The following is a 27,763-nucleotide window of genomic DNA, read 5'->3' as shown; positions in this document are numbered from 1 at the left end:
ATCAGGAATGCGATGGGGTGGCGATCGCTATGATAAGCCCCGGGGCTTGCCGAGGGTCTAGGGCAGGTGGTGGTGGAAAAGAGCCAAGGCGGGAGCCGATTCACGGAAGAGGCTGCGTGGGGAAACTTATCCTTTCACGGTCGGGGTTTGAGGCATCGGCCGAGACTCACTTATTGTCCGAGTTTATCTATCGCGGCTGATACGAGTTACTGTAGAAAATACTAGAGAGCTTTTGAACTCGCGTTCCTCAACCTGAATCGATTTCAATCACTGAGTAATTAATTGCAAGTCACTGACAGCGCTCAGCTTATTAGGCCGATTCGCCCACTACAGTGGGTGTAGCTGATGCTACACCCACTGTAATGACTGTGGTTAGGGGTTCCAGGCGCACGGAGGCGTTCCAGCGACGCACTCCTTCTCCACCGTCCCCATCCATCCGCAGTGTGATATCTATATTCAAGGCTAGACGGTCGATCCAATTTGGAGATTGCTCTATAGTGGCATCTATCATGAAGACTGATATTATTATGCTATAATTCCTTTAAAGACTCGGGCTTCATGACCGCTCCTGTAGCCACGCATCCTGAAATAGCTCCTTGGCAGTGCTGCGTTGTTCTGGACTCCACTGGAGCATCTTTCGCATAAACTCTAGAAATTGTCTCTTATCGTCCCCTGTCAGAAGCGTCTCCTGCTCCTCCAGCGACGTGGATGTTGGCAAATTGATCCCAGCAGCGTATGTGCCTAGCAGTTCAGCCGTGTCAGCTGGATACAACACCAAGACTTGGCGCAGATGGTTCGTGTAATAAAATCATACCTTGTTCTGAGAAGAATTTACTCGCTAGGCGGCCGCGCGTAAGGAGATCCTTGGGCGGAGGCCCTAGCAGCGCCGTGATTTCCGCGAGGTGAGCCCTCCTTCGATAAGCCTTGTGCTCTGGGTCAACAGCGTAGAACAGTTGCTTTCCCTCAAATATATCCCAGATCTTGCATTTCTGTTAGCGCATAATCTCCTGCTTTTAGCGGAAGCGTTTTCCTGCCAATAAGGTACATACCATGCATCCGACATTCCAAATGTCAATCTTGTAGTCCCATGGAGCTTCCAGTGTCACCTCAGGGGCCCGATAGATGTGAGGTTGTACACACTCAATATTTTCAGCATCTCCAAATACAGCAGAGCCAAAGTCACATAAGACCGGTGGCCCAACTAATCCTGTGGATTTCAGTGCTCGCGAAGTATAGATGGTTCTCCCTTGTACCTCTTTGCGTGGACAGGGATTATTTATCTCTTCCTCCTCAAACTCGGTGAAGACGGATGAGTCCTTGATGCTAAACATGATGTTGTCCGCCTTGATGTCTATTCAGGTGCGATTAGCTAGCCGCATATGCGGAGAAGCGGTAGATGTGGCTCAAAGAACGGGAGCACACTTACCAGTGTGGATGATTTGGCATTCATCATGCAGGTACTCTAGCGCCAGGAACAAGTCCTTCAGGACGTACCGTAGGCCTGAAGCTGGGAGCCTCCGGGGCGAGGTGCGCCGGATGGCCGCCTCAATACTTCGCCACAATGGCGGGTGCGCCAGGACCAAGTGTTCCCCTTCCGGGCCGTCAAGGTGGAAAGAATCTAGGAGGGTCCTGACGGCGCTTCGACCTGGATGGCTGGATTTGCGCTGCTCCATGCGCTTGAACATGGCGATTTCGTTTCCCACGCCATCTCCAAGCGCCTGTGAGCGTATAAAAACTTTAAGGGCGACGTGGCGTCGCTGGCTACATTCTGGTAAGCACTGGGCGTGACGGCTTTCTGGCAGCGACAACATACAGCAAGTCCCGCGCCAGCCAAACTGTCGAGCTCCGGCCGAAGCCAAGCTTTCCAACCACCTGGTAACGATCGACAAGGACTTCGCCAATACGCATGGGGTAGTAACGCGCGGGGAGATAGTCAGGCAGTGCTTCCTCTTCGACTTGCACATCCGCGGGTATTCGAACAAAGTTGGGGTTCGCGAATATACGCGGCTGCAGTGGTGCGCCGAATCCACCTAATCGAGTCCACGCCCGGGAGATGAATGACATGGTCGATGGGCTTGGGTAACAAACAGCAAAGAGGTGGGATGCCAGAGGCTTGAGATTTGATGGGAGGACGAAGTCCGCTGGGAAGCAGTTGACAGGTGACTCCCACTGAAGCTGTGGACGCTGTGGACGCTGTTGACCAGCTGGCTACCAAGCTGTTGTTTGATCAGCTGGTTAGCCGCCTGATTTTTTTTACATATTAAATATCCTTATGCACGCTCTCGCCGTGGCCTAAGAGGCTAACCGGATATAAGGATATACATTCCTGTTGAACGAGGCAGCAAGCTGACTTTGTGCCTCTTGCACTGTTGTTGCTGTGGTACAGTACAACCCACCCCACTTTCTTTCAGAGGCTCCAGGCACTCCTTATAGAGGCCTCCCTACAGTGGGTGTAGATGGCTTCATCAATCAAGCAGAATTATTTTACAGAGAGCCGTTAAATGGCAGCCTAAAACACCCCTTCTACTAATAATGTCTTTATAGTGAAGTGAGAGCAGAGCTTAAAATAATAAAGATGAATGTGGAAAAAAGAAAAAAAAAAAAAAAAAAAGTAGTTACGTGTATTCTGAACAAAGAAAAATAAGAAACTATATACTTTTCTTTCTGCCCCAGTCATAGATCCTTGGCCTCTACTAAATCTCCGTTACTCCGCCGGCGAAGCACGTTGGAGAGCCTACCAGAATCAAATTTCAAGACTCCGTCGACGGTGTTGAAAGATTCCATCCGATGAGACACCAGTATAATCGTGCAACCCTCGAAACATTCGTCAATCAGCGTCTGGATATCGTCTTCAGTGTCCAGGGCCAGACTACTCGTCACTTCGTCTATCATGACAATTTTGTTGCCTGTTTTCGCTTGATGCAGGATTCCGCGTGCCAGAAACATGAGTTGTTTTTGTCCTGAAGAGAAGCGCATGCTGGAATAGTCGGCATCCAAGCCGCCATTTGGACGCACGTGCGTCCAGAGTTGAACATCTTGTAGTACGCCAATCATGTCGTCGTCGGACGGCTTTTCACCCTCAAATGGGAACAGATTGAATCGGAGTGATGCTTTCAGCCGAAGGCCATCTTGAGTAATGGTTGTGATTTTTGAACGCAGAAATTCATGGGGGACCCTTCGTATGTCGTGGCCGTCAATGCTGATGCTTCCAGTGCAGTCCACCAGTCTCAGCATAGCAGAGAGTACTGTCGATTTCCCACTGCATCATACAAGTTAGTCACCAAAGACGCCAAGAAGATTTGACTTGTATAATTCCACATACCTGCCAGTCCGTCCCATGATACCAATCTTGTGCCCTGCACGGATAGTCACAGTTGCATTGTCAATAGCCTTGTGCTCACCGCCATCCGTCGTCCTAAATACCGCCAGTCAGTGTCAGTGTGGTTGTGAGTAGCGCATACAGGGCAATCATTACCTGTAGGTAGCAGTGAGTGCATTAAAGTCTATTTTTCCAGCGCTTGGCCAGTTTATAGGAGGTGACGGCCCGGAAAGGGCATCTTGTTCTTGAGGTGTACTCATAACGAACTGCTTGATACGTCGAACAGCGCCAAGGGCAGTCTCGAATGATGTCCAGAGTTGGACGTAAACAGTTGCTGTGCCGCTAAAACCCATGAGGCTAAGCATTGCAAGTCCCACCGCGGCATTTGAAGTTTTGCCGGGTAGTGTCGTTACTACTCCGATGAGGACAATACTAGCAACAGCGGACATGATGTCCATGCTCAGGGTGAGCCATCGCTGAATACAGTAAAGCAGATACGTTGGTTTTTGAGATCGATCCAACTTGGCATAAAGTTTCTGACGATAGCTCTCCTGCCAGTTGAAGCTGCGGATATGATGGATACCTTCGTTGGACTCGGTAAAATGTGTGAATATTGCCGAGGAGGACTCTAGTTCGAGCTGTCGCAGTTGTCTAGAGGTCCGAAGGTAATACAACTGAGTAAGAAACAGAACCACTGTCAGAAGCAACATGACGGGCATGGAATAAACTGAGCCAGCGGCTATAATTGCAATCTCCAACAGGGTCGTAAAAGTTACTGCAGTCAAATTAACACCAACATCGTCACTGCGGCTGTCAAAATACTTACAGAACATAAACTGGTTGGCCAAAAGACTTAGTCGACGCGTTATAAGAGAAATATCTTGACTGAACCTGTGTTTTGTGAGATTCAATTTAATCTTGCTTTGATTCGGCTTAGGCGAGATCTCACCTATTGAGCAGAACCCCAGAGTCGGTTTCATTGAGATACTGCGGCGTCGCGCTTTACGCTCATTAGCATTTCTGGGCAAGTAGTGCAACTAGATTTGAAAACATACCCCATTGTCGCTAGAAGCAATTTTCGATGAATTTCTTTGGTGATTTTCTTGTATACAAATGTAAAATAAAACCTTGCGATTTTGTTAGTGACTTCACCCGAGCGGCGAAAGCATCAAAGACAACGTACGCGCTACTTGAAATGTTGAAGATGACACAAAACATGGCGCATCCGGCATAACCGATGAAATAATACGGATTGCTGGGATTTCTGCCATACCATATTCGCAGAAAAATGACTGTCAATTCTGTTGTTAGAAAAACCAGATGGTTTACAGGGTCGAATTAGGGACAAACCCGGCGCCCATTCTCCAACAGCAGCAATCATTGCAAGCAGAGTCCAGCCAAGAATGGGAAAAATGCCGGCGGAGCTCAAAAAATACGAGTATAGAGATAAATCACCCGCCTTGACATTTCTCAGATATTCACCTTCATTCTCCTCGTCTTTGACTTTTATCTGAGGTGGCTCGGTGTCTTCGTTTCTGACTGCGTGCTGTTGACCGTCGTCCTCATCCTCGGCATTTGACGCGTGACCGCTTCTATCAGATGCAACTGATGCAGCTTCCCAATCGTCGGATTGCAGCTCCACTCTACCATTCTTGCCGAACTGATAGACTTGATTCGCGTAATCCAAAAGTTCAACTAGCTCAACGGTCAGACGGTTTTCCTCCAGCTGTGTGTTCGCGGTATAGATGTGACCTACGCCTATTTGTTGACATGATGACTGTGCAGTTCCACTGGCGGACCATGCCTTCTGGACCGAAGAGATTGCCAAAGATGGCGGCTGCTGTTTCTGGGTCTACTGAACTGAAAATGTCATCAACGACCATGATTTGCTCTTGGGCATAGGCGGCTCGTGCAAGACTCTGGATTTGTAGTATCAGAGACTGGCCCAACTTCATTATTCTCTGAGAAAAGAACGACTTACCAATCGCTGACGTTGTCCGCCGCTGAGATTGCATCCCCCGCTTCCCGTCTGTGTCTGGTCACCATCCGGCAGCTCCGCCAGATCAACATCTAGTGTGCATGCTCTAACAATTTCTCTATACCGGGATTCGTTAAACTTGAGTTGCCCAACTATGGCCTGTCGAACGGTACAGTTTGGAATCCAACATTCCTGACTGCAATATGCGATGATCTTCGAGCCAACAGCGATGCTCCCACTGTTGAGTGTCACTTCACCCAGAAGAAGCTTGAGGAAAGTGGATTTGCCGCAGCTGATAGGACCCCACACCATGCAGAGCGACCCCCAAGGAATAGCAAGTGTAACATCCTTCAGAACAGGGCCAGTGGTTGGAGAAGTGACGGAAACGCAATTGAGCTGAACGGCAAAGGGTGATCTGGGAGGAGAGGACGAGACCTTCTCTGTGGAGGCCGGAGCATCAACACCTTTGGGGGTATCGCGGGGGTCTTGAAGCTCTTCCTGCACAAGGTAGTCAAAAATCCTACCAATAGATGCAAAGCCTGCTGCCCATCCGTTGATCGATCTGAACAGACTGATCAGAGGACCAGTACTCAGCGAAAGTATCGCAATCACAGTGAACAGTTCGGCCACCGACATCGGGTTGTCAGCTCGCGTCCAAAAGTAAGCACCTGCGATGACGATTGCGGGCGTCACGGTATAGTTGATTGCACCTGTGCTTCTGGTTGGTAACTTGTGACAGCAGTAATATTTTGATGTAGATTGGGACAGACTGACCAAAGCCAAAGACCCAGAGAACGGAATAGCGCTCGCGCATTGCAGTATTGATTTCGAGCTTGCGCTTTTCCTCAATGCAAGCTGACAGAGCGCTCGAAAGTCCCATGCCCTTTACGCTCTTCATTTGCGCAAGTATATTGGAAGTTGCCGCAACACGCTTCTGCGTTTCTGCATTTGTTGCAGTACGTGTTGTCGCAATCATTTTCCCAGCAATGATTGATCCCACAAATGTTGCTAGTGACAAGCAAGACTCAGTGTCATGACTGAGGCTACAGACAGCAGGTTTACTTACCAAAAATAGGTACGACAATGAGGAAACACGCCGGTCCGATGAATTTATAAAGAAACCAAATGCCGAGACCGAGCTGAATTACGCAGGACCAGGATTCGTAGGCAAGTTGGACAATCTGCCCACTGCCTTCCACGTCTGTGCTCATCAACGTGAGTGCGGCAGAATTCTCGAGATCTTCACTTCTGAGTCGGAGCAGTTTGTCGTATATAGCAACAACAAGTATGCCTCGAGTGGAAGTGATGACACGGTATTCCCAATGCTCGTACAGAGCTCGTGTGATCTGGAGATTGAGCAGTGCTATTGTCAGAATTGATACAATTCTCTTTTCGCGCGTATTGTTTCTCACAGCAAGCCCGCAGTATATCAAAGCGGTCGCGCCGATGAGGCCTCCGGCAGTGCTTCTATCAACATTACCGGTGCTTACGGCTTGCACTGTACGTAACAACAAGAAGGGCTGCGCAATAGTGGCGCCGATAAAGGCGAGACGCGGAAGTAGGACCTGGATAAGCTGCCACGTGAGTGTGCGAAACAGCGCGATCGCGAGTGCGCGCTTTGAGATCTTGGAAACTATGCACATGTTAGCACTTCATCTCATTGCCGGAGAAGCGAAGCGGGCCGCAAGAAACACTCGTACCTTGCGCCCAATACGGAACGAATTGATCAAAGAGTTTCTCGGATCGTAGTTCATCCGCGATGTTAGGTAGATTGTCTGCAGTAAGGGTATGGAACCAGCCAAAGTACAAAAGAGGGTTAAGCCATAGAAAAAGGGACCGATTCCAGAAGCCTGATGCAGTCTCGGCGGAGACGGCTGATCTCATGTACTGAGACCGATACAGGCCGCGTTTGGGGACTTCTTCGAGGACAATTAGCATAAGCTTGAGGATGACGACGCAAACCTGCAAGACAGCAATAGCACTGAGACTTCCACGGAGAAAGTAGGAACGGGTCATGGCGATATCAAAAAGCATCGTGATGGAAAAGAAGACACTTAGAAAGGCAGACGGCTGCAATGCATATGTATGCGTGATAGCAACAATGCCAAACGTGCAGATCGAAGCAGCAAGCGACATGGCCGAAGCAGCAACCGTCACCTCGGAGTGGAAATACTCCGTCTTGTGCCAAAGAGCAATGTTGCTGGCTTGTATGGCGACCAAGGCCAGCGCGCAAGCCAGCTTTACCCAAAGGAGGATGCCGGGCTGGACTTGGCGCTGAGCTCGTACGGCTTTGTTGAAGTACAGCGGAGTAGCCAGAATCACGATGCCAGCAGGAACCAGCCAGAGCATGACGTGCTCGAAGCAGAGAGTAAAATCGAAGTGGCCAGGTAGTTGGGGCCCAAAAAGGGTATCTAGGCGGGCCAACGACGACATTGTGTCAACGTTGTAGGTTAGCGATGAGGGGGCAATGGCGCGAAGATAGGATACCATTATAGAGAGGCTGCCAATGGCCAGATTCAGCTATATAGGGAGTTTGGCGGCACAGAAGGGCCTTTTTATGAAGTTCTTTTCATCGCCAGGCGTCCGCAGCATCCAAGTATTCGTCCAAAGCACGCGGACCTGGTGAATGGTCATGGGCGTGTGTCATTGGCCCCAACGGCGGGATGGAGATGGTCGTATATCCTGCGCAGTGGCGCTATATCCATGCACATGGACATGAGATGTTCAGGAGGGAACATGCATGTGTTGCTACATGCGCGGAAGCAATCCGCTATAGCCTGCATCAACCTGCGGGTCTGTGAGTACGCCCTGGCTGTTGGACAGAGGCACCCCGCGATCCTGCCGCGCGAGTTGCCAGCTCATTGCCTAATGCAGGTAGGCTGACGGTGAAATTGAATGCCCATCATCACGCTGTTATTCGTTCTGCATGCCTACCAACACTCGTTTGGCTACTTGCCCACAGAGCCCTACAGATGCGCTGTGTCTCTTTGGCCCTTTGACGCTCGTGGGGCAAAAAAAAAACAAAAAAGCCATCAGATGAGTTGAAATTGAGTAGGCCTTGTCGTGAAGTGCCGCGACTTAACACAGGAGGCATGTTGTATGGTCTCACTCAAGCATAGTTGGGCGTGTTAGTTGGCTAACCAGCCAATTTTAGCCACAACTCGGGAGCCTGCAGCCGCCACGACTGGGGTGGCCTGGGGCGGAGAGCCTCGATGCAGATGGGGGCCCCAGCCTCTTTGGATAATCGCGGGCAAGGTAGCAAGTGAGATGGCTTTGTGATGCTACGTGGGCACCTTGATCGGGAGAGATCATGTTGCGAGAACAACTAAATATCTACGAGTCTGTAATGAGTATATCCAAAATGGACATTTCGCCATGGTTTTCGGAAGTTGCATTTCGCAACCTGGAAAGTCCTATTGGATGGTCGAGACCATTCTCCTTCATCATGGCCAGCCTGCTTCGGCGGGGGCTGCAGTTCCAAGAAGGTGGTGCATTTAATATCAAGGCTGCATCCCACATCAAGCGCACCTACGGCGCTATTTAACAAAAGTTCCTCTGTGATGGTGCGATGCGCAAATACTGACAGTTGATGGCGAACAGGAAGCCAAGGTAATACATGCTGCTAGTTACTAGCGAGCCAGCGACCATAGAAGACATGAGGCTTCGCTGTTGATATCAGCTCCATTTCCTGGGGGCAGTTGGAGCGCAGCCCAAGCTTAAAAGGTGGCTGTCTGTATTCATTCGATTTGGGCGAGAGCTGGGAACCGGTTGCAAGGCTCCTGCGAAGGACAAGTACGGATACACCAAGTTAGTTAGTTTGCAGAACGTACGGATGGATACTCCTTCCTTCTTTCGGTCGGGGTGGGGGTTACAAGACCGCCCGCCTCCCACTCTGTCTCGACCTGTCTGAATTCCATTATTTCAAGTCAGCCAACGACATAGCCCGCCTCTGGCAACTTTGCCCAAAACATAACACGCAATTCAGAACAAGATGGCTGTCGTAATCAAGTTCGTACTGTGCGCTCTCTTAGCCTCGGGAGCCCTAGGTCTTCCTGGTGAGTACCTAGGTGATCGACCTCGTGTGAGACCCTCCATCTAACACCACATTAAGTGGCTTCTCCAGAGCAGGCACAAACTGGACCTGGAGCTCTTGGGAAGAGACAGGCCGAAGAACAAACTGGACCCGGAGCATTTGAGAAAAGCTAGCTTGAAGTACAAGCTAGGCCTGGGTTACTTGGAAAGTGAACCCTCTGCGCTTGCAGTTTTCGCGCTCACCAAGACTGAGGCAGCATAGCTGACCTTTTGCGCTCCCGTGGTCATAAGGGCAGTAACACCCCTCGTACAAAGTGCCCATTTTCGGGCTATATAGAACAAGTATACAGTCAATAAACATTCTTTCTAATAACATCAATTGGTACCAATGTTTTTTTTTTTTTTTTGCCCACCGTGCATCCTCAAATGAGCTTGTCTTGGCCCCGTCTGTGGGTAATCCTTTATTTAGCTGGGGAAGAAGCCCAGGCCAGACATAGCTCACCCTATTGTATGATTTACACGTCGGCGCAGCGGGGATGAAAACAAGAAGCCAATTACTTCGCGCTCGGCCCTGAAAACGAGGGAAACTACACGGCGATGTGCGCTCGCTATCAGGCTGTCGAGTCACCGGCCGCCGCCGTCGTTTATCTGCAGAACTATCAACTGCGATTGATAATAAGTGCAAGTAGGGTACGGAGTGCGGCGCCACCGACCGGGTAGTGATATAGCCGGCCTAGCGTGTTAATTCTAGGCCATGTCAACTTCGGCCCGGTAGGGCAACACTATTTAATTAACCAGTTAGGTAGCAATGACTAGTTAGCACCCCGTGTGGTTCATGCAAGAAGATTCCTGACTCGAGCAGCAGCGTGTATGTTGCGAAACTCTTGGCCCTAGCGTTGACCCCTAGATCCTAGATTCTATGTAACTACATAGTGTCCGCTTTCAGCCCATTGCGGTGAGGAAGAGACAAGCTGAATCAGTCACTTGGTTAGCGTAGGGATTGCCGACGGTAGATATCTCGGCCGGGGCCCGCGGGATGCCCGTCGGAGCTATGCTACCCGGTTGCTTTGAGGCTATAGCAAGCTACTCTACCCATCGACAAGGACGTACATGAGACTCGTCGAATATTCTCTGTGTTCGCTGCTGGATTTATGACATTTGTTATAAGACGGAAATAGAACATCATACGCGAATGACACCTGCACCGGAAATTATTCCTAGGTACTATTGGCTGATACTTTGAGTAACTCAAAGCTAACTTGCAGCACATCATCGAAAGACCGAGGGACCTAACAAGTTTTCCCAGTACATTGATCAAATGTAAGTCATTTGCTAATTCCCACTGCCTGTCCAAAGCCTACATAGAAGAGTGACAATAAGAAAGCGGATCTGTGAAGATCCCGGCGCTAGGTACCAGATGATGTAACCTGGAATGAGTCATGGTTGCCCAATATGTTCTTTTCTCCCTGATATTGATACGCTATCATTGATCAGCAACATGTCCAGGAGCCCCGCCGCCCCGGCCGTCAACCATTGGGTAAGAGTCAAGTGTATAAGGATTGTTATAATTTGATGTAGCTAGAGAGTGGATAGGTTCCGACAGGCCGCCGACCGGCCGCCGACTGCCTTGCCTTTGACATGACACTTCTGATGGCACTACTGTTGAGTGAGATTGGTAAGTATCGTGTCCCAGGTTGGTGTCGAAAAGGAAGAGTGGCGTATTTACCTACAGAGCTACGAAGCCTCTCATCGGACAGGGGTTAATTTCTGTTTGGAGAGAGTTACCTCGCAGGGATACAATACTTATGCACCACACGCAGGAGGCCGCTTGCAAGGATGTTGGGTTTGTAAGTCTTTGGTGATACCACCGGACAGCCAGAAGTGAGGACAAGACCAGCATCTTGAGGGCCAGTATAAGCAGGTGAGCCGAGGTATCAGGTAGCAAAGTCTGTTTGACATTATTATTTCCTGCACAGTCGTGAATCATGGTTGAGCTTTTTGCTCCGGGGTGCAAAAACCACTCGCAAGAGGCCACCAATCTAGCCAACTGCAGTACTGGGATTTGCCAGGGGCTCCCCTGTCGGAGTAAATTGGACGGCCCGGCCAACCATTCACTGGCCCCCTTCCCGAAGAACCCCAATCAACAAAGTTCCTTGGCACTTCTATATTATTATGGCAAGCTGATGTCAAAACTGCTCATTTGGCTGCCATCTTACACCATATAGATAGGCTCGCCCTGGCGAGTCCCGCCAACCTCGAGTGTCTGGAACACGGCTCATTTATTGATGTGGCTCGGCCCGACTCGGCTATCTAGTTAGGAGCTTGAAATTTGCAGAAGTCTGCTACGTCGATTTTTAATCAAGAAACTAGTACTCGAGATCGTGAAGCTGTGAGCAATAGCGAACACCCATTATTAATCCTGATGAAAACGGACCGAGGCTGTTTCGAGGACTCGGAGATGATGTTGTGACCCATCAAGATAAGGGCATCAGGAGGCTTAAAACTTGGTGGCTGCCTAATATGCATCTAACATACTATGCACGTGGTCGTTTAATAATGCGCCAACGTAGACCTTGTCAAGCGCGTCCAAAAAAACATGGGCCACCAGTTGGTAGCTGTCTGCCGTCCCCGCAAGACGGGGCGGGGACGGCTAGAATGTCTGCGAGACAATCAGCCATATTTTTTTTTTGGTGTCCGCTTACTTGCTTGTCCTGATTGCTGACTCGCTGACTAAAACTAGGTTTGTTGAATAGTTAACAAATGGCTATTCGGCAGATGCTGTATGTCTCCACGGATGATACGGCATGTGGGGGACAACATTAGACCGGCCCTGATGAGAAAGCATCTCGATTCTAAAGCATTATTTGTCTAGACATAGACTATCTAATTAAATAGAAAAAAAAGTATAATGTGTGTGGAAGTGAAATATAGAACTTGTATTTTCAAAAATCTTATTTTACTTGCTCTCGTATTTATGATTGATAAAACAGTATCGAGAATCGACGAGGGCCGGTTTTTTTGTCCCCCTCCTTGGTCCGGGTAACAAGGCGTGCAAGGGTGGCACCGACCTGTCGCCCTCATCGCAAACTCCACTAATAAAACGTTGAAGTGTAGATCCTCAATTTGTCGTTTGCTCCACGTAGTCAAGTAGTGAAGGTTCCGTTTAGTGCTTGCTAGCGCTGGGAAAAAATTTGTGGGTGTCCTGTTTGGAATCACTGTTGCGCATGAGCATGATGCAAAGACAAAATTATCATGAGTAATTATAAGCTCACATTCCAGACGTCATTCATACCATGCAAGTGAGCCGGGAGCCGAGAGCAACGCTAAAAAAAACCATAAATGGGCAAAACCATAAATGGGTGGCCTGCCCCTTGACCGACTTCTGCTATTCACTTCTCCACCATATATCCACCATATATCTATCACATTACAGCTCCCTCCTTCACTACTACCTCATCACCAACATGTTCTCGACACAAACCAGAATGCTCTCGACACAAACCAAGAGAATCTCCTTGCCCAAATCTGGAGTCAGCCTTTTCTGGCGAGAAAATGGCCCGGAATATCCTTGCAAGACAATCCTTCTCCTCCACGGCTTCCCGTCTTCGTCCCACCAGTACCGCCACCTGATTCCTCTCTTGGCAACCAGATACCGCGTCATCGCACCAGATATGCCAGGCTTTGGCTTCACTGAGACACCTGACGATTTCACATATACCTTTGACTCTCTGGCAGACGTCGTTGAAGAATTTCTTGCGACGCTCTCCATCGATAAATACTCGGTCTACGTTTTCGATTACGGTGCCCCTGTAGGGCTACGCTTAGCGCTCCGCCACCCTGACGCCATCGAAGCCATCATTACTCAGAACGGAAACGCCTATGTCCAAGGCTTCGGCGACGTCTGGGCCCCTATCAAGGAATTTTGGGCTAGTGACAACACTGCAGATGACCGAAGCAAAATCGCCGACAGCATGCTCAACTTTGACATTACCAAGTTCCAATACGTCAACGGCACGCCAGACGTGGATGCCATTGCGCCCGAGTCCTACACACTAGACTACGCCCTGCTGCAGCGGCCTGGTCGCCGAGAGGCTCAGCTGGATCTGTTCAGAGACTACCAAAACAACATTTCCCTGTATGAAAAATTCCAGGCCTACTTTAGGTCATCGCAAATACCTTTACTCGCCATCTGGGGCAAAAACGACGTTTTTTTCATCCCGGCTGGAGCGGAAGCGTTCAAAAAGGATCTGCCCAACGCGGTCATCAAGCTCCTCGATGCGGGGCATTTTGCCGTAGAGAGCCACGTTTCGTTGATAAAGGAAGAAATATTTCAATTTTTGGGCGATGAACCGGATATAGAAATCTCTTATATGTAGAGTTGTTGTTTAGTCAATAAACTCAATTTTGACATGGCCAGGTAATTGCAATAGCTGGGTACTAGTGAACGAACGACGATAGGTAACTAAAGGATATTTGTCCAACCAGCGACCCCACAACGCGGTGCAAGAAATTCTTAGGAAGCAAACGACAAGGGGCCTACTGGCCGCCATCTCTTCAAGCTGCAAGTCATAAGGCAACTCTACAACGTCGCCGGACGTGAGCAAAAGAGTAAAGGACGCAGAGCCAAGTCGCACTCGAATACTCGGACGAAATGATTCCAGCGCGCTAGGCGATACGACAACGCAGATCCTCCACAATGCCCCAGCCCAGCTTATCCTCGACACGACAAACTAGCGACCTTTTAGGAGGCAAACAGCCATCCTCGTATCTTTCCGAACATGAGGCACGCGACACTGATCGGCTTGGTCAGCAAGATCTCCTGGGCGATTCTCTCCGGTCGGACCGTGGCTTCAGGGCCGTGACATCTCCAGGGCCTCGGTGGATACTGCCATGTTTTGTCGGTCCACGAGCAACTACCACAGTCTCAGAAGTTTTCCCTACTGTCACCGCCATAGACCACTCAGGCGTCCTTGATGCGGCACGTTGCGATGGCTCGGTCTGTTCGCGAGGTTAGTCAGTTCTTATCAAGGTGCAGACAAAAACACGTGCCGGTGTTGAGTACCTATTCCACCTTCCAACTCAGCGTTAGTTGACTCCGCTCTGAGGATGGTGATGGGACACTGGCGATCCTACGCTGGCTAATGGGTCGTGTCTGATTGGCGGTCCGGCATCTTACCTGAAAAAATGCCCCGAAAAAAGCTTAGCAGGCAGACTGCACTAATGTGAAATCCATGTCATCAAAATGGCCGCACATTGGTACTTTGCGCTAGGTTTGCATGGGCACTGTATCTCAACGTGCATACTGGTCCACGTCGGCTAGCACCTCATCCCCAGGCTAGGCAGAGACGAAGCTGACCTGCCGAGATGGGCTGTTGCGCATATATACCGAAGCCGCCGCTGCTCTGTCGGCAGGGCCTTGCAATGGAACACTGCGAGCTGGACAGGTTAAACTTTTGCGGATACTCGACACCATGTTCTTTGCAAAGATCTTGGCCCTTGCTGTCCTTGGTGTTGCCGCCACTGTTCCGACCAGTAATGTCAAGGGCAAGGCCTTTGATCGATTCGTTATCATCTACTTTGAGAACCAAAACTATGAAAAAGCCATTGGCGACCGTGAGTTGGCAAGCATGTTCAAATCTTGTAGCTAGTTTTGACAAGTTTCAGCCAATTTCAAGTGGCTGGCCAAGAAGGGCATCACCTTGTCTAACTACTTTGCCGCCACCCACCCGTCACAGCCAAACTACATGGCCAGCATCGCTGGGGACTACTTTGGCCTGGACGACGACCGCGTGATTGATTCGCCTGCCGAAGTTGCCACCGTCATCGATCTGCTTGAATCAAAGGACATTTCCTGGGCTCATTATCAGGAAGACATGCCCTACACTGGCTTCGAGGGCGGCTCCTATAAAAACAGCCGTGGCCGCAACGACTACGTCCGCAAGCACAACCCCGGCATCATGCACAAGAGCGTTACCGATTCGTACGAGAGACTGGGTCGCATCAAGAACATGTCACACATTGACACGTCACGCTCCGAATTCCACAAGGATCTCAAGAAGAATGCGCTTCCCCAATGGATGTTCATCACTCCCAACATGACATCTGACGGCCACGACTCGAGCGTCACGACTGCTGGTCAGTGGTGCCGCTTCTTTCTGGATCCTCTTTTGACAAACAGCAAGTTCATGCAAAATACCCTGGTGCTTGTGACGTGGGACGAGTCCGAGTCGTACTCGCGTAGAAACAATATTCTGGGTATCCTTGTCGGCGACGCTGTGCCAGAGCAGCTAGTCGGTACCACAGACAGCAGCTTCTATAACCACTATTCGGAAATCTCGACCGTCTCGGCTAACTGGGACCTTCCCACCTTGGGCCGCTGGGATGTGGGCGCTAATGTGTACAAGGCGGTTGCGGACAAGACGGGCGACAAGATCCGTAAATGGGACAACGACCAGGAGTTCAAGAGCTACTACTGGAACGACTGCTACGGCGGTTACCTCAACTCCGAGTCAACCGACAAGCCGATTCCCAAGCCCAACCTGAGTCTGGATCAGAATAGCTTCAACGGCCGCCGCATCTTGCAGTCGGTCAAGGATACCTGGGCTAACAGCGACGCACCGACCTACTACACCGACTCACTCAAGGTGTCGGACTCGCAGCACCCTCCGAAGGGGTATGAGCAGTAACTAGAGTGGGACGATCTGTAGATGGCTAGATGGGCATAAGCATAGATTGATTGGGCGACAAAAATGACCGATGCGCCTTTGTTCTTTTTATAGGGCATATTTCGCCGATGCTGCATATGACGGTTGCTGCAGAGCCATGTGTGCTGATGTGATTGGATGCCTGCCTGTCCAGAAGCGAACCGGCTGCCGGCCAACCGATGCGGAGTCTTTCTCGCCACCATCGCCGGTGGGGGCATCGGCGTACTTTTTTTTTTTCCCTACGAACGATCTAACTAAGGGAGCTTATAGTTGTTGTATAGCTTTGCTAATATCTAGCTCCCTATATCTGGAAAGAAATTTCTTCTATTTCTTCTCCTACATGTCAATATTCTGCCCATTTGATGCATGATGCCGAATTTGTCGCAAGATTTGATTCCAGTTATTGACCTCGCCACTTCGGCCCCGACAGAGCAAGCCATGCAGCTATGCAAGGCATTTCGCGAGGTGGGCTTTGCCTACATAAAGAACCACGGTATTCCAGAAGAGAAAATCGAAGAGGCTTTTTCCTGGGTGAGGAGTATACTTTGCGAATTGAAACTGACCAATTTTGCTGATCCATCCTAGAGCCGCAAGTTCTTTGACCTCCCACAGAGCGAAAAGGACAAGGCACCCCATCCGGCCGAGGGCTGGTACCATCGCGGTTACTCTAGCATCGGTCGAGAAAAGGTGTCCCAGAATCTGTTTGATGAGGATGGCCTGGCGCAGCACCGCAAGGTCCCGGACCAAAAGGAGTCGTTTGAGCTGGGCCGGGAAAACGACGACGTCATGACCAACATCTGGCCGCCCGCCGCTTCCCTGCCCGGCTTCCGCGAATTCTTTGTCGACTTTTACAACCTCTGCAACGGCCTCGAGGATAAGCTTCTCGCCGCCGTGGCCGTGGGCCTAAATCTGCCAGCCAACTACTTTGACGCGTGCCACCGCGGCCGCGACAACCAGCTGCGGCTGCTGCACTACCCGCCCTTTGCGGCGGAGCTGCTCGAGAGCGGGCAGGCAGACTGCATCGGCGCGCATAGTGACTTTGGCACCATGACGGTGCTGTTCCAGGACGATGTCGGCGGTCTGGAGATTGAGGACCAAGGAGGGGGCGAAGGCGAGAGCGGCGGGCGCTTTCGGCCGGTGCCGTGCGTGCCGGGCACGGTTGTGGTGAATATTGGCGACATGCTGATGCGTTGGACAAACGATGAGCTGCGGTCGACGATTCATCGGGTAAGGACGCCGGCGGGGGTGGAAATCGATCCGGGCACGGGCGTGCGCATGACAAAGAGAAGGTACTCGATGCCCTTTTTCATTTGCGCGGATCCGTCGACGGTGGTGGATTGCGTGCCGACGTGCCATGGGCAGGATCGGCCGAAGCGGTATGAACCGGTGACCGCGGAGAAGTATTTCACCATGAGAATGAATGCGCTGTATTGAAGAATATACAAAATTGAAGTGAGACGCTGCGTCTTCTGTTGTACCATGTGGTTGAATGCACTGGACTCAATATGTCCAAAACTGAATGTGAGACGCTTCTTCTTGTAGAAGTGCAAGCATGGCTTCATTGGCTATTTACAAATTGGCTGCAAAACATGACGCATCTCATTGTTGCATTACACCATGACCCTATTTCTGTTCGGCCTCGACAGCATCTGCCATGTCCGCCAACGTATCAAACTTCCAATCATAAACCTCTTGCTGTCTATTCCCCATGATGGCGCCCGGCCTCACAATCCAGCAGCTCCTTATCCCCGCCTTTTTCGCGGGGTGATGGTCGTGAAACTGGCTCTGCGCCGTTTGCAGAATCCTGTCCTTGCCCAGCCCCAGCTTCTCGCGCACCTCGCCCACCATATAGTCAAAATTCCTACCCGCCGGCTTGAAGCTGCCCACGTCCTCGGCCGTGACGACGACATCAAACGGCACGCCCTCGAGCGGTCCCGCATTCGTCGCCGCAAACGCCTCGCGGTCCGTGTTGGACAGCACGACGAGCTTGTAGCGCCGCGCGAGCCGGCGCAGCGCCGCCACGCTGTCGGGAAACGCGGGCCACGCCCCGATCGAGGCGCCAAACGCGGCGCTCTCCTCGGCGGTCGGCGGGGCCAGCTGGAAGCGCGCGGCGAGACGGGGGTGGATGGCGGCGAGGACGTCGCGGTAGCGCATGGACGGGGCGTGGCTCTGCTGCTGCGCTTCGAGCTCGTGCACGGCGTGGAGGAGCTCGGCGCGGGGAGGCAAGGGTTTGTTGTTGGCTTCGGTGAAGAGGGGCTGCAGGGCGGTGGTGATGCCGGTTTCCCAGTCTATGAGGGTGCCGTAGACGTCGAAGCAGAGCACGTTAAAGTCGCCAAGGTGAGCCATCATGGAGATGGGATAGTGGGTAGAGGTTTTGTTGATTTGTATCGAGTAGTTGGAAAGAAGTTGCATTTATGTACATCTCTTGGTTACTCAGGCGCCCTACGAGTCGTCAATGTGGGGGTCGCTGTATGTAAATGCGCCCTATGATGCAGTTGGGGGATACAAGCAAGAAACTCATTTACATGTCTACCAAAGGCAACAGATATACGAAATTATCGTTGACTTGCAAGCAGATTGTTTTATGAGTGGTGGTAGATTCGATGACGTTGGGCAGGGAGCCCACGCAGTGTTTACTGATTTGCCAACCTTGAATCTCGCACAGCCGGATATGGGCTGGGAAGAAACGTCCGATTGCAACTTAGCAACGATCAATCCTTCTCTTGGGCGATCATTCAACTCTAACGTTTCCAATTCGCATTGCAATTGTTTTTTCTTTTCTTTTTCAAATCCGTGAATAGCACCGACAAGAAGGCGACAAAATCGCCCGTGACCGTTTAATAGCCGGTAACCCAGCCACCCTACACTTTTACCCCGCAGATTCCATCGTCCCGGACAGCTTCTGTCAGGGATGCGCCGTGTCATTAGCGCTCGACCTTGCCCTCGCCCCGGCGTCCGCAGGCCGTTTCGCGGGCATTTTTTTTTTGGCATGATAGGCCATTTGACGCTGAGACGAAAGATTCACAGCGTCGACAAAAAACAGGCACGAGAATGCTTAATCAGCCAATTCTTATTCCGCAAAGGACGTAAAGGTGCGTTGGTGGTTGTCGTGGTGCAGAAAATAATGTTCCGATTTTGCAAATACGCAGAATTAATGAACACGTGTACAAAATAGGGCACAGAATTTTTGGACTGGCACTTGCAGATTCAAGCTCATTTTCAAATGAGTGTTGCGGGTTTAAATAGTGTATTAACAATTAAGCATACGGCGTCGAGCTCGCGCCGTAGTGGCATAAACAGTGATGGAAATGCATGGAAGCAGACAAGATTGCCCGCGACCAGCACCTCTGCATCTTTTGACGAGAATTATTGACACGAAAGAGACGTCTTGACTATTCTAACCCAGCTCTGTCCTGTCCAACTAGTAGTAGACGGGGTGGTTAGGGTCCGTGAGATCAAAGATGACGGCGCTGTGAGGACGCTGTTGAACTAATTAGCATGATTCCAACGAAATGCGCTGATGTATACTTACAGCACCACCGCGAGTGCGGGTAAAGATGGTCTCAAAGTCAATAGTACGGTTGAAGCTGAGCGCACCGTTCTCTAGAATGTCAATCCAGTGAACCTTGTAGTCGCCAGGCGTGTTGAGAACAGAAATCTAGATATCGCGTCAGCTGTCTTGTCCGCAAAAGCAAGTCATGTGCCACGTACATCGCCAGCCTGCACAAAGTAGCCGCAGACGAGCAGGTTCTTCTTGTCGGGCGAAATCTTGACGTAGTGGGGGCCGATGATGGGCTGCTGCTCGTCGGGGTCATCGAGGCGCTTGACGTTGCCGAGGTCGGAGATGTCGAGGGCGGCGACGTGGTTGCCGAGCGTAAAGGTAAAGTAGGCGAGCTTGCCGTCGTCGGAAACGTCAGAGTAAATGGCGAGCGACTCCTTGGCCTTGGTGCCGAAATCGTAGAGGAGCTCGGCGACACCCTGCTTGCCCTTGGCGTCCTTGCGGAAGGGGTAGATGATCCAGACCTGGCCATTCTTGACCGCGCTATGGGTTATTAGCATAGTTTGATTTGAAACGAGGCAGTGGTCAACTTACGTAGCGAGCGCAGCGCTTTCAGGGTTGCCAGGGATGAACTTGACGTCCTGAATACCTTGGCCCTGCTCCATGTTAGTGATGCGCAGAAGGATGAGAGACAACAAGAACCCACATCAGGGATGGTAATGGTGGAGATGATCTTGCGGTCGTCCAGAGTCCACAGACGCAAAGTGTTGGCCTTTTGGATGCCCAGGGCAGAGACGGGCTTGAGAATGCTGAGCGGGACGACAAAGTCAGAGGTAAGAATGAGATTCTTCTCAAAGTCAACACTCAGGCCGTGAGGGCTAAACTGCTGTCCGAGAATATTAAGCTAGCAATTGTTAAAGATCAGGACGGATGATCAGTTCTATTCGTCTGTGCCTTACCGTGCCGTCGACGTCCTCGGGCCACTCGTGGATAATGTTGCCATGGGCGTCGGTCTCGACTAGGCGACCGGGTGAGGTTCCCAGGGCACTTCCCATGAAAGTAATGAAAAATCCACTACAACATGTCAGCAAAGGGTAAAGTCATTCTCGATAGTAGAAAGTCGTACCCCTCGGGCTTGGCTCGGATCTCGTCGGTGATGGAGCTGAGCAGGGCTCTGTTGCTGTGCGCGAACTGGGGGTGGTAAGGGTCACTCGAATCCCAGTAGTAGCTCGTGTCCTGAGTCTTGAGAAGTGACAGGAGACCGCCGCCAACCAGCGTCTTTCCATCTAGGGAGACACCCAGATGGTGAGGCGAGTTGCCGCTGGTGGGCACATCCGCAATATGGATGAATTCTCCAAACGTATCCTATAAGCCAATTAGCATCAACACAACTGTGAGAACAGCATCAACACTTACGTCATCGAGACTGACGGCGGCAAGGAAATCCTTGTGGTGGTTGTCACCGGCACCGGTCCAGATGTAGCCAATCTTTTTGGGCTGCAGGTTCTTGGTCTCAAAGGGGAGGCTGTCCAGCGGCGGCGTAGGCAGCTGCAGAATCGGCAGAGGCGGCGCCCCATCAACCAGAGGCTCAGTCACACCGGGAATAGAAGGGATGAGAGGCGGAAGGCTGATTCCCAGCGGCGAACGCTTGCTGACAGAGGCGGCGGCTGGGGAGGCGGCTGCCTTGGCCACCAGCTGGCTGGCTAGGACGAGGGCAACACTGGAGAAGATCATGGTGGGCTGAGATTGAGCAGATTAGAGAAGAATCAAGTGGTTGCCTGTATTCAACTATGAGCAGAATATGAGAAGATTTACTGAATATTTATATCTATTGCTCGTCCAGTCCGGAGCTCCTGACTTGGTCCTCTAGATTTGCTTCGGCTCCTCGCTTACACGACTCTGGCATCCAACAAAGTGATACCATCACACCAATTCGCCCAAAGAAGAAAGGCACGAAGCTGCATGTCTTGGAATGTTTGCCCATTTTCGCATAGCGTAGATGGCGACGAAAGCCACAAAGATGGCGGTCAACGGACAAAGGAGAGAAGACTCCTTTAGGCTGTGAGGTTCCAGCAGGGAGATTCTAGTAGCCGACCTACGGATCGACACTCAGCTAGAGAATGGCGAAGTGAGACTGTGGTTATGATGTGTAGATCAAAAACAGTCTAGATGGTTTTCGCCGAGATGATGCGCTGGCTGCCGCTTGCTTGGCAAGGGTGAGGAGGAGAGCGACACCACTTCATTTTCTATACTCGGCTATTTTGTATCACAGGTCTCACATTTTACAATCGAAATCTTCGTGTCAGACATATTATGCGAACGGATATATCTGATCGGTTTTTATACCTTTGATCTCGGCCGAGGCGCAAGGTGGCGGACTCCCGTCCCATCCCTCCGGCAGCCCATCGTGCAGGAGTTACTTGGCAACCCCAGACCGATCCTCTCTGCCCCAGCTCCGCGAGCATAACAAAAAGCATAATTTAATCGACCCCAGAAACAGAATCCGAAATGGGGTCACAGCAAGCCACAATTCCCCAGTCGGCAGTTTACTTGTCATCGAGCAAGCTGCCTCTACCGTCCGAGCGCAAGCGATATTCAGCACCAACACAATTGGCGATCCGCATGGCGTGATCGAACCAGATCCTGCCGCCGGAGGGCTTTAATGCAACGGGCAGCCCTGTCGTGCGGGATAAATTGACAACTGCCGCATCCACAAAGACTGAAGTCGATCGACGAATGACATTCTCGCAATTTAAGAAGAATCGTAAGTTTCTTCCTAGACATGTTCATTTCGGGGGACTAGGCGACCCGACAAGTAGCGCGCAACATCTCATTCCGCAACTATATGTCGCCATATGCTCGCGTACAGACCGCGCCGAGAGACAAGGGGAAAAAAGAAACAACGGCAAGGCAAAGACGCGCATAGACAATGTAACTATGATTTTGTCAACCACGGGAGGGATTTTGAAAGCAGGCCAAGCTCAAAGCAGCTAGCAGTGTGGTGCGTTTGTTGATTGTCAAACCCGGAACGGGTTCACGTGAATGTGTGCAAGAGGAACTTGTTAAAAGCCAGCCCCTTTCCTGCAGATTGAATTTTTGTTTGGTAGTCATAAATAAAAGTTTTGAAACCGCATTCTTGACACTGATACCATGCGTGCAGCTTCCGTTCTTTTCGGCCTTGCGGCTTCGGCTTTGGCCGCTCCCTCTCTGACGCCTCGCGAGGGCGGAGACCAGTTTGCTCAAGGCCAGCCCATCAGCAAAGACGGCAAAGGCGGTCGCATCCTAGGTAAACTACTCCCCCAATACCTCGGTTTCTGAGAATTGCCTTTGCTTTTACACACAAAAATGAGGCGGGAAAGCAAAAGGGGAGAAGATGCGCTGCTGACACAAAAAGAACAGGCGGCACCAACAAAGAGCTGGACCTGCAGAACCCCGACAACCTGGGGCAGCAGAGCACTGACGCCGGCGTGGTGCCCAATTTGAAATGGAGCTTTTCAGACTCCAAGACGCGCATTGTCAAGGGCGGCTGGGTGCGGGAGCAGGTCGTCACCGACTTGCCCTCGAGCCACGACATTGCTGGCGCGCAGCAACACTTGAAGAAGGGCGCTATCCGCGAGCTTCATTGGCATAAATCCGTACGTCAATCAAGTAGCAATATGTAATCACATGCATGTAAAACTTACACAAAGAACTACAGGCTGAATGGGGCTTCGTCTACAATGGTAGAATTACCGTCTCTGCTGTCGATGAGAATGGTGTCTACCAAGCCACGGAAATTGGCTACGGCGATGTCTGGTACTTTCCGCCAGGCGTTGCCCACACCGTTCAGGGTCTAGACGATGAGAACGAGTTTCTTCTCATTTTTGATGAGACTGATTTCGACAAGACTGGGTACGCCAACAATAGACATTATTCCCCTTCCACCCCAGTTACATGCACCCACTAACAGCCGACCCCAAGAACCACCTTCAATCTCGATGACTGGCTGGCGCACACGCCCAAGCACATTCTCGCCAAGAACTTTGGCGTACCCGAGTCGGCCTTCAAAGACGTCCCTGCGGGAAGTCCGTACATCATCAACGGAACCGTCGCAACCAAGAACGTGACGGGCGCCGTGACACCCGAGGCAAAGGGCGACGCTTCCTTTGTGTACCGCACTCTGCAACACCCGCCCGAGAAGATTGGTGGAACCGGCGGCACCTTTTACAAGATTGACTCGACCAACTTTCCCATTGCCAAGAAGATTGCCGCCACCTTTGTGACGCTCAAGCCCGGCGGGCTTCGCGAGCTACATTGGCATCCTAATGTACGTCTTTCCCATTTGTCCCAACTCGAAACACCGTTTGGTAGAAAAGTATCCTAACAGTATGTAGGCAGAGGAATGGCTGTACTTTCACAAGGGCCATGCTACAGCCACTGCTTTCATCGGCAGCGGTGCGGCTCGCACCTTTGACTTTTCCGCTGGCGACACGGCCGTCTTCCCCACCAACTCTGGGTACGTCTTGGAATTTTCTCTCCAATGATGCAATCAACGCTGACCACTTTTTGTAGACACTACATTGAAAACACGTCCGAGGACGAGGATCTCGTCTGGATCGAAATCTACAAGTCGGATCACGTGGCAGACGTTTCGCTCTCGCAGTGGCTGGCCCTCACGCCACCCGAGATTGCCGCGCAGACGCTCAAGGTCTCTGTGGACTTTATCGAGCAGATCAAGAGGGAGAAGCAGGTCCTGATTGAGTAAATCAGGTAGGCGTAAAGACTTTTAGTACGGCGTGGGGGGCTCTAGGCGAATGTGATATACACTGACTGGGAGGCGGCATTGTGCGTTTTACTTCACTTCTTCGACGCGACAGCGACTCAGCTCTCGACGGCGCATTTTTGACGGCTGAATAACGCTAGAGTAAAATACTATTAATGAATACATCAATTTGACATGATATCTCGAAATCAATCGGTGGAAAAGCCAAATGCGAGGGTATGTGCTTCAGTGGGTGTCAAGGTAAAGTTCATGGCGGAGTCATCAAGTCTTGATCGTCGTTGGGGGCTGCGCATGCGGCTGCAAGGGCTGGGCCTGTATCTCGTAGCTCTGCTGATGTGAAGCATCGGCATGCTGAGGCACGGATTGCTGTATGTTTTGGCCAAGAGGCACTCGCTGCTGCTGCTGCTGCTGATGCTGCCGGGAGTTATCCATCGGCCGTTGATGGGCATATTGAGAGTGTTCAACTCGCGTAGGGCCAAGAACCTCGATAGCTCCCTCGTTTCTTCGCATTGCGACCTTGTTCTTGCACTCTGAGCAGTGCCAGACGGTATCCTCGAACCAATGGAGCATGCAGGGGAGACACGCCAGGCATACGCAGACGAGGCAAAGAACGGCACCGACGATGCTAATACACTGTCAATTTGCATCATTTGTCGCCATGTCGATGTACAGACTCACATTTGCGTGCTTTCGCCTTCTTGACGCACGGTAGTCTTGGTGCACTTGTGGCAGAACGGGCAGACGATCCATTGCGGCGTGTTGCTGAGCTGGTTCAGGGGCGTAACCCTCCCGACAGCCTGCCCGGGTGTCACACCCGCAGGCGGCTGGACGGTTGGAGCGTCATTGGCCTGCTCATAACTTGGAAGTTGGTGTTCGACCGCGGTGCCCTGACTAGGGCCATGGTTGTGCGTAGGCTGCGGTTCGCACGGAACAGCCTGATGCTGGTTGGGTTGTTGCCGCTGTGACTGTTGAGGCTCGTCCGAGGACAGCTGTGGCTGCTGCTGCTGCTCCTGGAGCTCGTGCGACTGTTCTTTGCTCATGTCGATATCGAACTGTTTCTTCGATTCGCGGTGACAGTGACCATTGCAGACAGGACTGGCAGACATGGACCGGTCGCTACATATATACGTGGCCTCTGCACAGCACCGAGCAGTCAGGTCGCCAAATCCTGTGCGCTGCCCATGGATCTGCAAGGCTGGGCGAGTTGCATATTGTCCCGTCTCATCTGCGTCCCAGGCCGGGCGATGATGATGTCACGGCCACGCAGCTATACAAGCACTTGATTATCATGGTTGTTGCTGGGTTCGAGGCGATTGCCGGTCCGCGCATTTTTAGGGAAGGGGCAAGGCATCTCGAGCTACCCACAGAGCGTTGCATGAACGAGCAAACGAGGTGATGCTCAGCTGCATGGGATGAAAAGGGGCTAGATTGTTGCCTGTGACAGCGGAGTGGCGCTGTGGCTTGGGCTTTTAGTGGCTTTGTGCTGGGCCTTCAGGGCTGCTTCGCCTATAATTAGGCAGTCGATCCGGAATTTCGACGGGCTTTTGCACACGCTTCAGCGGACCGTCTCACCAAGGATCCACCCCGTTTGCCTTAGACAAAGGCGCAAGGCTGACAAGCTTATGAGACCTTCTCAAATGATTATTGATGCCCAATTAGATAGTGAGAAGCTCTCGTTTTTATATCTGAAACCTTTCGATATCTAGCACCAAGTTGATTGACAAACAAGTCAGACTTGAACACAAAAATCCAAAGAGAGGATATCGAACTTGCGCACACTCTTGTAAGTGGGAATATTTGTGCATCGCACGAAACAGAGCAAGATATAAAAATCAAGGACCTGAGAGGCCGTTCGCATCATTCAAGAAGCCTGATCTACCCTCGTGGTGTACTTGTCTCTGTCACTTCCCTCGTCGCACTCTGCAGAACCACCCTCGGAGAAGCAGAATTGCGCGGTCTCCTTCTCACCCTCCTGCTTCCGCCCTGGACACCCGTGACCTTCCAATCGTTGACGGTCATATTTCCGGCCCATACGAGCTCAGCGGTCGCATGGCGGCCGCTATAAACCTTTGGAGCAAAAGGTAACTGGATAATCCAAGGGTTGCCTTTGTTCTTGTTCGAGTGTTGCAGATACTTGTTAACCGATGCGAACTTGTCGACTTCAACCTGCTTCTCGTTGCCAACACACTGTCCTCTCAACCTCAGGCCTGGTATAGTATTTACGTCAGAAAAATAGACTCGGAGGCTCATGGATCGGAAAAAGGAAACAGGACAAGATGTTGTCGTACCTTGAAACTCCCACCTATCGCCACTAATACCTAAGCCTATGCTGTAGTCGTACAGGCCAACGTAGTTGATATCCCGCAGAGCGACTGAACTTGAACCAAAGAATTTCTTCAAGTCGACAGCCTTCCACACATGCAGTCCCGCTGACGGCGTGTCGGCAATTTTAAGTCGCTGATGCTGCCTATCCTGACTTTTCTTATCCTTCTCTGCAGCGAAGGCTACCGAGATGTAATCGTAGGTTCCAGCCCAGATTTTGTCGGCCAACTGGAACCCAATTTCCAGCATATTCACCTTGCTGCATGAGGGCAAGCCCTGGTTTGGTGTCTTGTTGGCCATTTCGCGAGCGCGGCGGCAGTCTTCTTTGATGAATCTTAGCTTAGCCACAAAAGCATGTTGTATGAGTACGCATAAGTACCTTCCTGGTTAGAAGTTCTCAGACTCAGCTCTGAGAGCGACCTCCCAAACTTGTTGTTAGAAAGTGCTGCTAGAGCTGCAATGGCGACAGCGCATCTAACATTGCCGAATTGACCGTGCCTCCAATCTTCGAGAGTTGCCTCGTCAACGTCCATTGGTTCATCCGAGTTATCAGAGTCAACATCCATTGGCTCCGAAGTATCCTGTGGCAAAGTAGGTGGACGCTCAAGCTGTGGCTCGTCGTCCTGAGTTCCGGGATAAGCTTGCTCTTCGTCGACTTCCATTTGCTCTATGGCTGGCCTCTGTGTCGTAATAAGGTCTCCTGTCGAGGCATTTGGGTTAATGGAGAAGTAGGCTGCGATCCTAGTGTTGCGTATAGATTCCGTGATGTCGCGGCCATTTGGGTCTGCTTGATAGTCAATATAGCGTGCATACGGTGTTCCGGGATTCCTAGAGACTCATCATGTTAGTAGTCCTCGTGGGTAGATGGGTCAAGTGAATATACTAACGTGCAGACAACCACGTGGCCAATGACCTCGCCGTTTCCGTCGGGACGAATGTTTCCACTAGCGTCAGGGAGATAGTATGCAACTCCCATGGTACGCGGCATACCTGTCGCCCTTGGAAATGCTACATAAAGAGGTCGGCCAGGGTGCAGAGGCCGAGTTCGTATCGGAGCTCCCCCACCTTGGGGAAGAGATCCATATGTCCAGACACGAAAGACAAGACCAAGTTTGGAGAGTATAGTAAGCATCTCAGGTGTACCACC

At 51.2% G+C, this 27,763-nt stretch overlaps 11 protein-coding genes across 11 annotated transcripts; 6 read left to right on the top strand and 5 right to left on the bottom strand.

The window, feature by feature from the left end:
• Positions 1-556: 556 nt before the first annotated feature.
• BBA_09124 (protein kinase domain protein) lies at positions 557-2,064 on the bottom strand (the record flags this gene model as incomplete). The annotated part of the gene is made up of 5 exons (XM_008604221.1): positions 557-741; positions 815-980; positions 1,050-1,351; positions 1,427-1,761; positions 1,814-2,064. 5 exons carry the CDS (start codon positions 2,062-2,064, stop codon positions 557-559), a joined length of 1,239 nt encoding a protein of 412 aa, XP_008602443.1.
• A 609-nt stretch (positions 2,065-2,673) lies between these two features.
• BBA_09123 (multidrug resistance protein MDR, putative) lies at positions 2,674-7,730 on the bottom strand (the record flags this gene model as incomplete). Its single annotated transcript, XM_008604220.1, has 14 exons — positions 2,674-3,259; positions 3,323-3,415; positions 3,476-4,094; positions 4,146-4,210; positions 4,269-4,319; positions 4,375-4,446; positions 4,503-4,611; positions 4,670-5,014; positions 5,076-5,238; positions 5,301-6,007; positions 6,072-6,239; positions 6,364-6,643; positions 6,710-6,930; positions 6,998-7,730. 14 exons carry the CDS (start codon positions 7,728-7,730, stop codon positions 2,674-2,676), a joined length of 4,212 nt encoding a protein of 1,403 aa, XP_008602442.1.
• A 1,558-nt stretch (positions 7,731-9,288) lies between these two features.
• BBA_09122 (uncharacterized protein) lies at positions 9,289-9,591 on the top strand (the record flags this gene model as incomplete). The annotated part of the gene is made up of 2 exons (XM_008604219.1): positions 9,289-9,378; positions 9,421-9,591. 2 exons carry the CDS (start codon positions 9,289-9,291, stop codon positions 9,589-9,591), a joined length of 261 nt encoding a protein of 86 aa, XP_008602441.1.
• A 1,236-nt stretch (positions 9,592-10,827) lies between these two features.
• Positions 10,828-11,643, top strand: BBA_09121 (uncharacterized protein; the record flags this gene model as incomplete). Its single annotated transcript, XM_008604218.1, has 4 exons — positions 10,828-10,866; positions 10,923-11,004; positions 11,150-11,176; positions 11,555-11,643. 4 exons carry the CDS (start codon positions 10,828-10,830, stop codon positions 11,641-11,643), a joined length of 237 nt encoding a protein of 78 aa, XP_008602440.1.
• Positions 11,644-12,793: 1,150 nt separating this feature from the next.
• Positions 12,794-13,705, top strand: BBA_09120 (hydrolase-like protein; the record flags this gene model as incomplete). Its single annotated transcript, XM_008604217.1, has 1 exon — positions 12,794-13,705. One exon carries the CDS (start codon positions 12,794-12,796, stop codon positions 13,703-13,705), a length of 912 nt encoding a protein of 303 aa, XP_008602439.1.
• Positions 13,706-14,800: 1,095 nt separating this feature from the next.
• On the top strand, positions 14,801-16,015 carry BBA_09119 (phosphoesterase-like protein; the record flags this gene model as incomplete). Its single annotated transcript, XM_008604216.1, has 2 exons — positions 14,801-14,942; positions 14,994-16,015. The coding sequence occupies 2 exons, from the start codon at positions 14,801-14,803 to the stop codon at positions 16,013-16,015; spliced, it is 1,164 nt and encodes a 387-aa protein (XP_008602438.1).
• A 387-nt stretch (positions 16,016-16,402) lies between these two features.
• On the top strand, positions 16,403-17,467 carry BBA_09118 (flavonol synthase/flavanone 3-hydroxylase; the record flags this gene model as incomplete). Its single annotated transcript, XM_008604215.1, has 2 exons — positions 16,403-16,564; positions 16,619-17,467. 2 exons carry the CDS (start codon positions 16,403-16,405, stop codon positions 17,465-17,467), a joined length of 1,011 nt encoding a protein of 336 aa, XP_008602437.1.
• A 189-nt stretch (positions 17,468-17,656) lies between these two features.
• On the bottom strand, positions 17,657-18,379 carry BBA_09117 (haloalkanoic acid dehalogenase, putative; the record flags this gene model as incomplete). Its single annotated transcript, XM_008604214.1, has 1 exon — positions 17,657-18,379. One exon carries the CDS (start codon positions 18,377-18,379, stop codon positions 17,657-17,659), a length of 723 nt encoding a protein of 240 aa, XP_008602436.1.
• A 1,075-nt stretch (positions 18,380-19,454) lies between these two features.
• On the bottom strand, positions 19,455-21,266 carry BBA_09116 (selenium-binding protein; the record flags this gene model as incomplete). The annotated part of the gene is made up of 8 exons (XM_008604213.1): positions 19,455-19,514; positions 19,566-19,691; positions 19,745-20,075; positions 20,127-20,188; positions 20,239-20,436; positions 20,492-20,606; positions 20,659-20,897; positions 20,949-21,266. 8 exons carry the CDS (start codon positions 21,264-21,266, stop codon positions 19,455-19,457), a joined length of 1,449 nt encoding a protein of 482 aa, XP_008602435.1.
• Positions 21,267-22,682: 1,416 nt separating this feature from the next.
• BBA_09115 (Cupin family protein) lies at positions 22,683-24,276 on the top strand (the record flags this gene model as incomplete). Its single annotated transcript, XM_008604212.1, has 6 exons — positions 22,683-22,818; positions 22,932-23,167; positions 23,230-23,423; positions 23,493-23,838; positions 23,906-24,027; positions 24,084-24,276. The coding sequence occupies 6 exons, from the start codon at positions 22,683-22,685 to the stop codon at positions 24,274-24,276; spliced, it is 1,227 nt and encodes a 408-aa protein (XP_008602434.1).
• Positions 24,277-24,555: 279 nt separating this feature from the next.
• On the bottom strand, positions 24,556-25,334 carry BBA_09114 (LPS-induced tumor necrosis factor alpha factor; the record flags this gene model as incomplete). The annotated part of the gene is made up of 2 exons (XM_008604211.1): positions 24,556-24,919; positions 24,973-25,334. The coding sequence occupies 2 exons, from the start codon at positions 25,332-25,334 to the stop codon at positions 24,556-24,558; spliced, it is 726 nt and encodes a 241-aa protein (XP_008602433.1).
• Between the last annotated feature and the right edge of the window lie 2,429 nt (positions 25,335-27,763).

The sequence above is a fragment of the Beauveria bassiana genome, assembly GCF_000280675.1.
Source record: "Beauveria bassiana ARSEF 2860 unplaced genomic scaffold BBA_S00045, whole genome shotgun sequence".
NCBI lineage: Eukaryota > Fungi > Ascomycota > Sordariomycetes > Hypocreales > Cordycipitaceae > Beauveria > Beauveria bassiana.
Note: the sequence above shows the minus strand (reverse complement) of the source record. Positions and strands in the feature narration are given on the sequence as shown.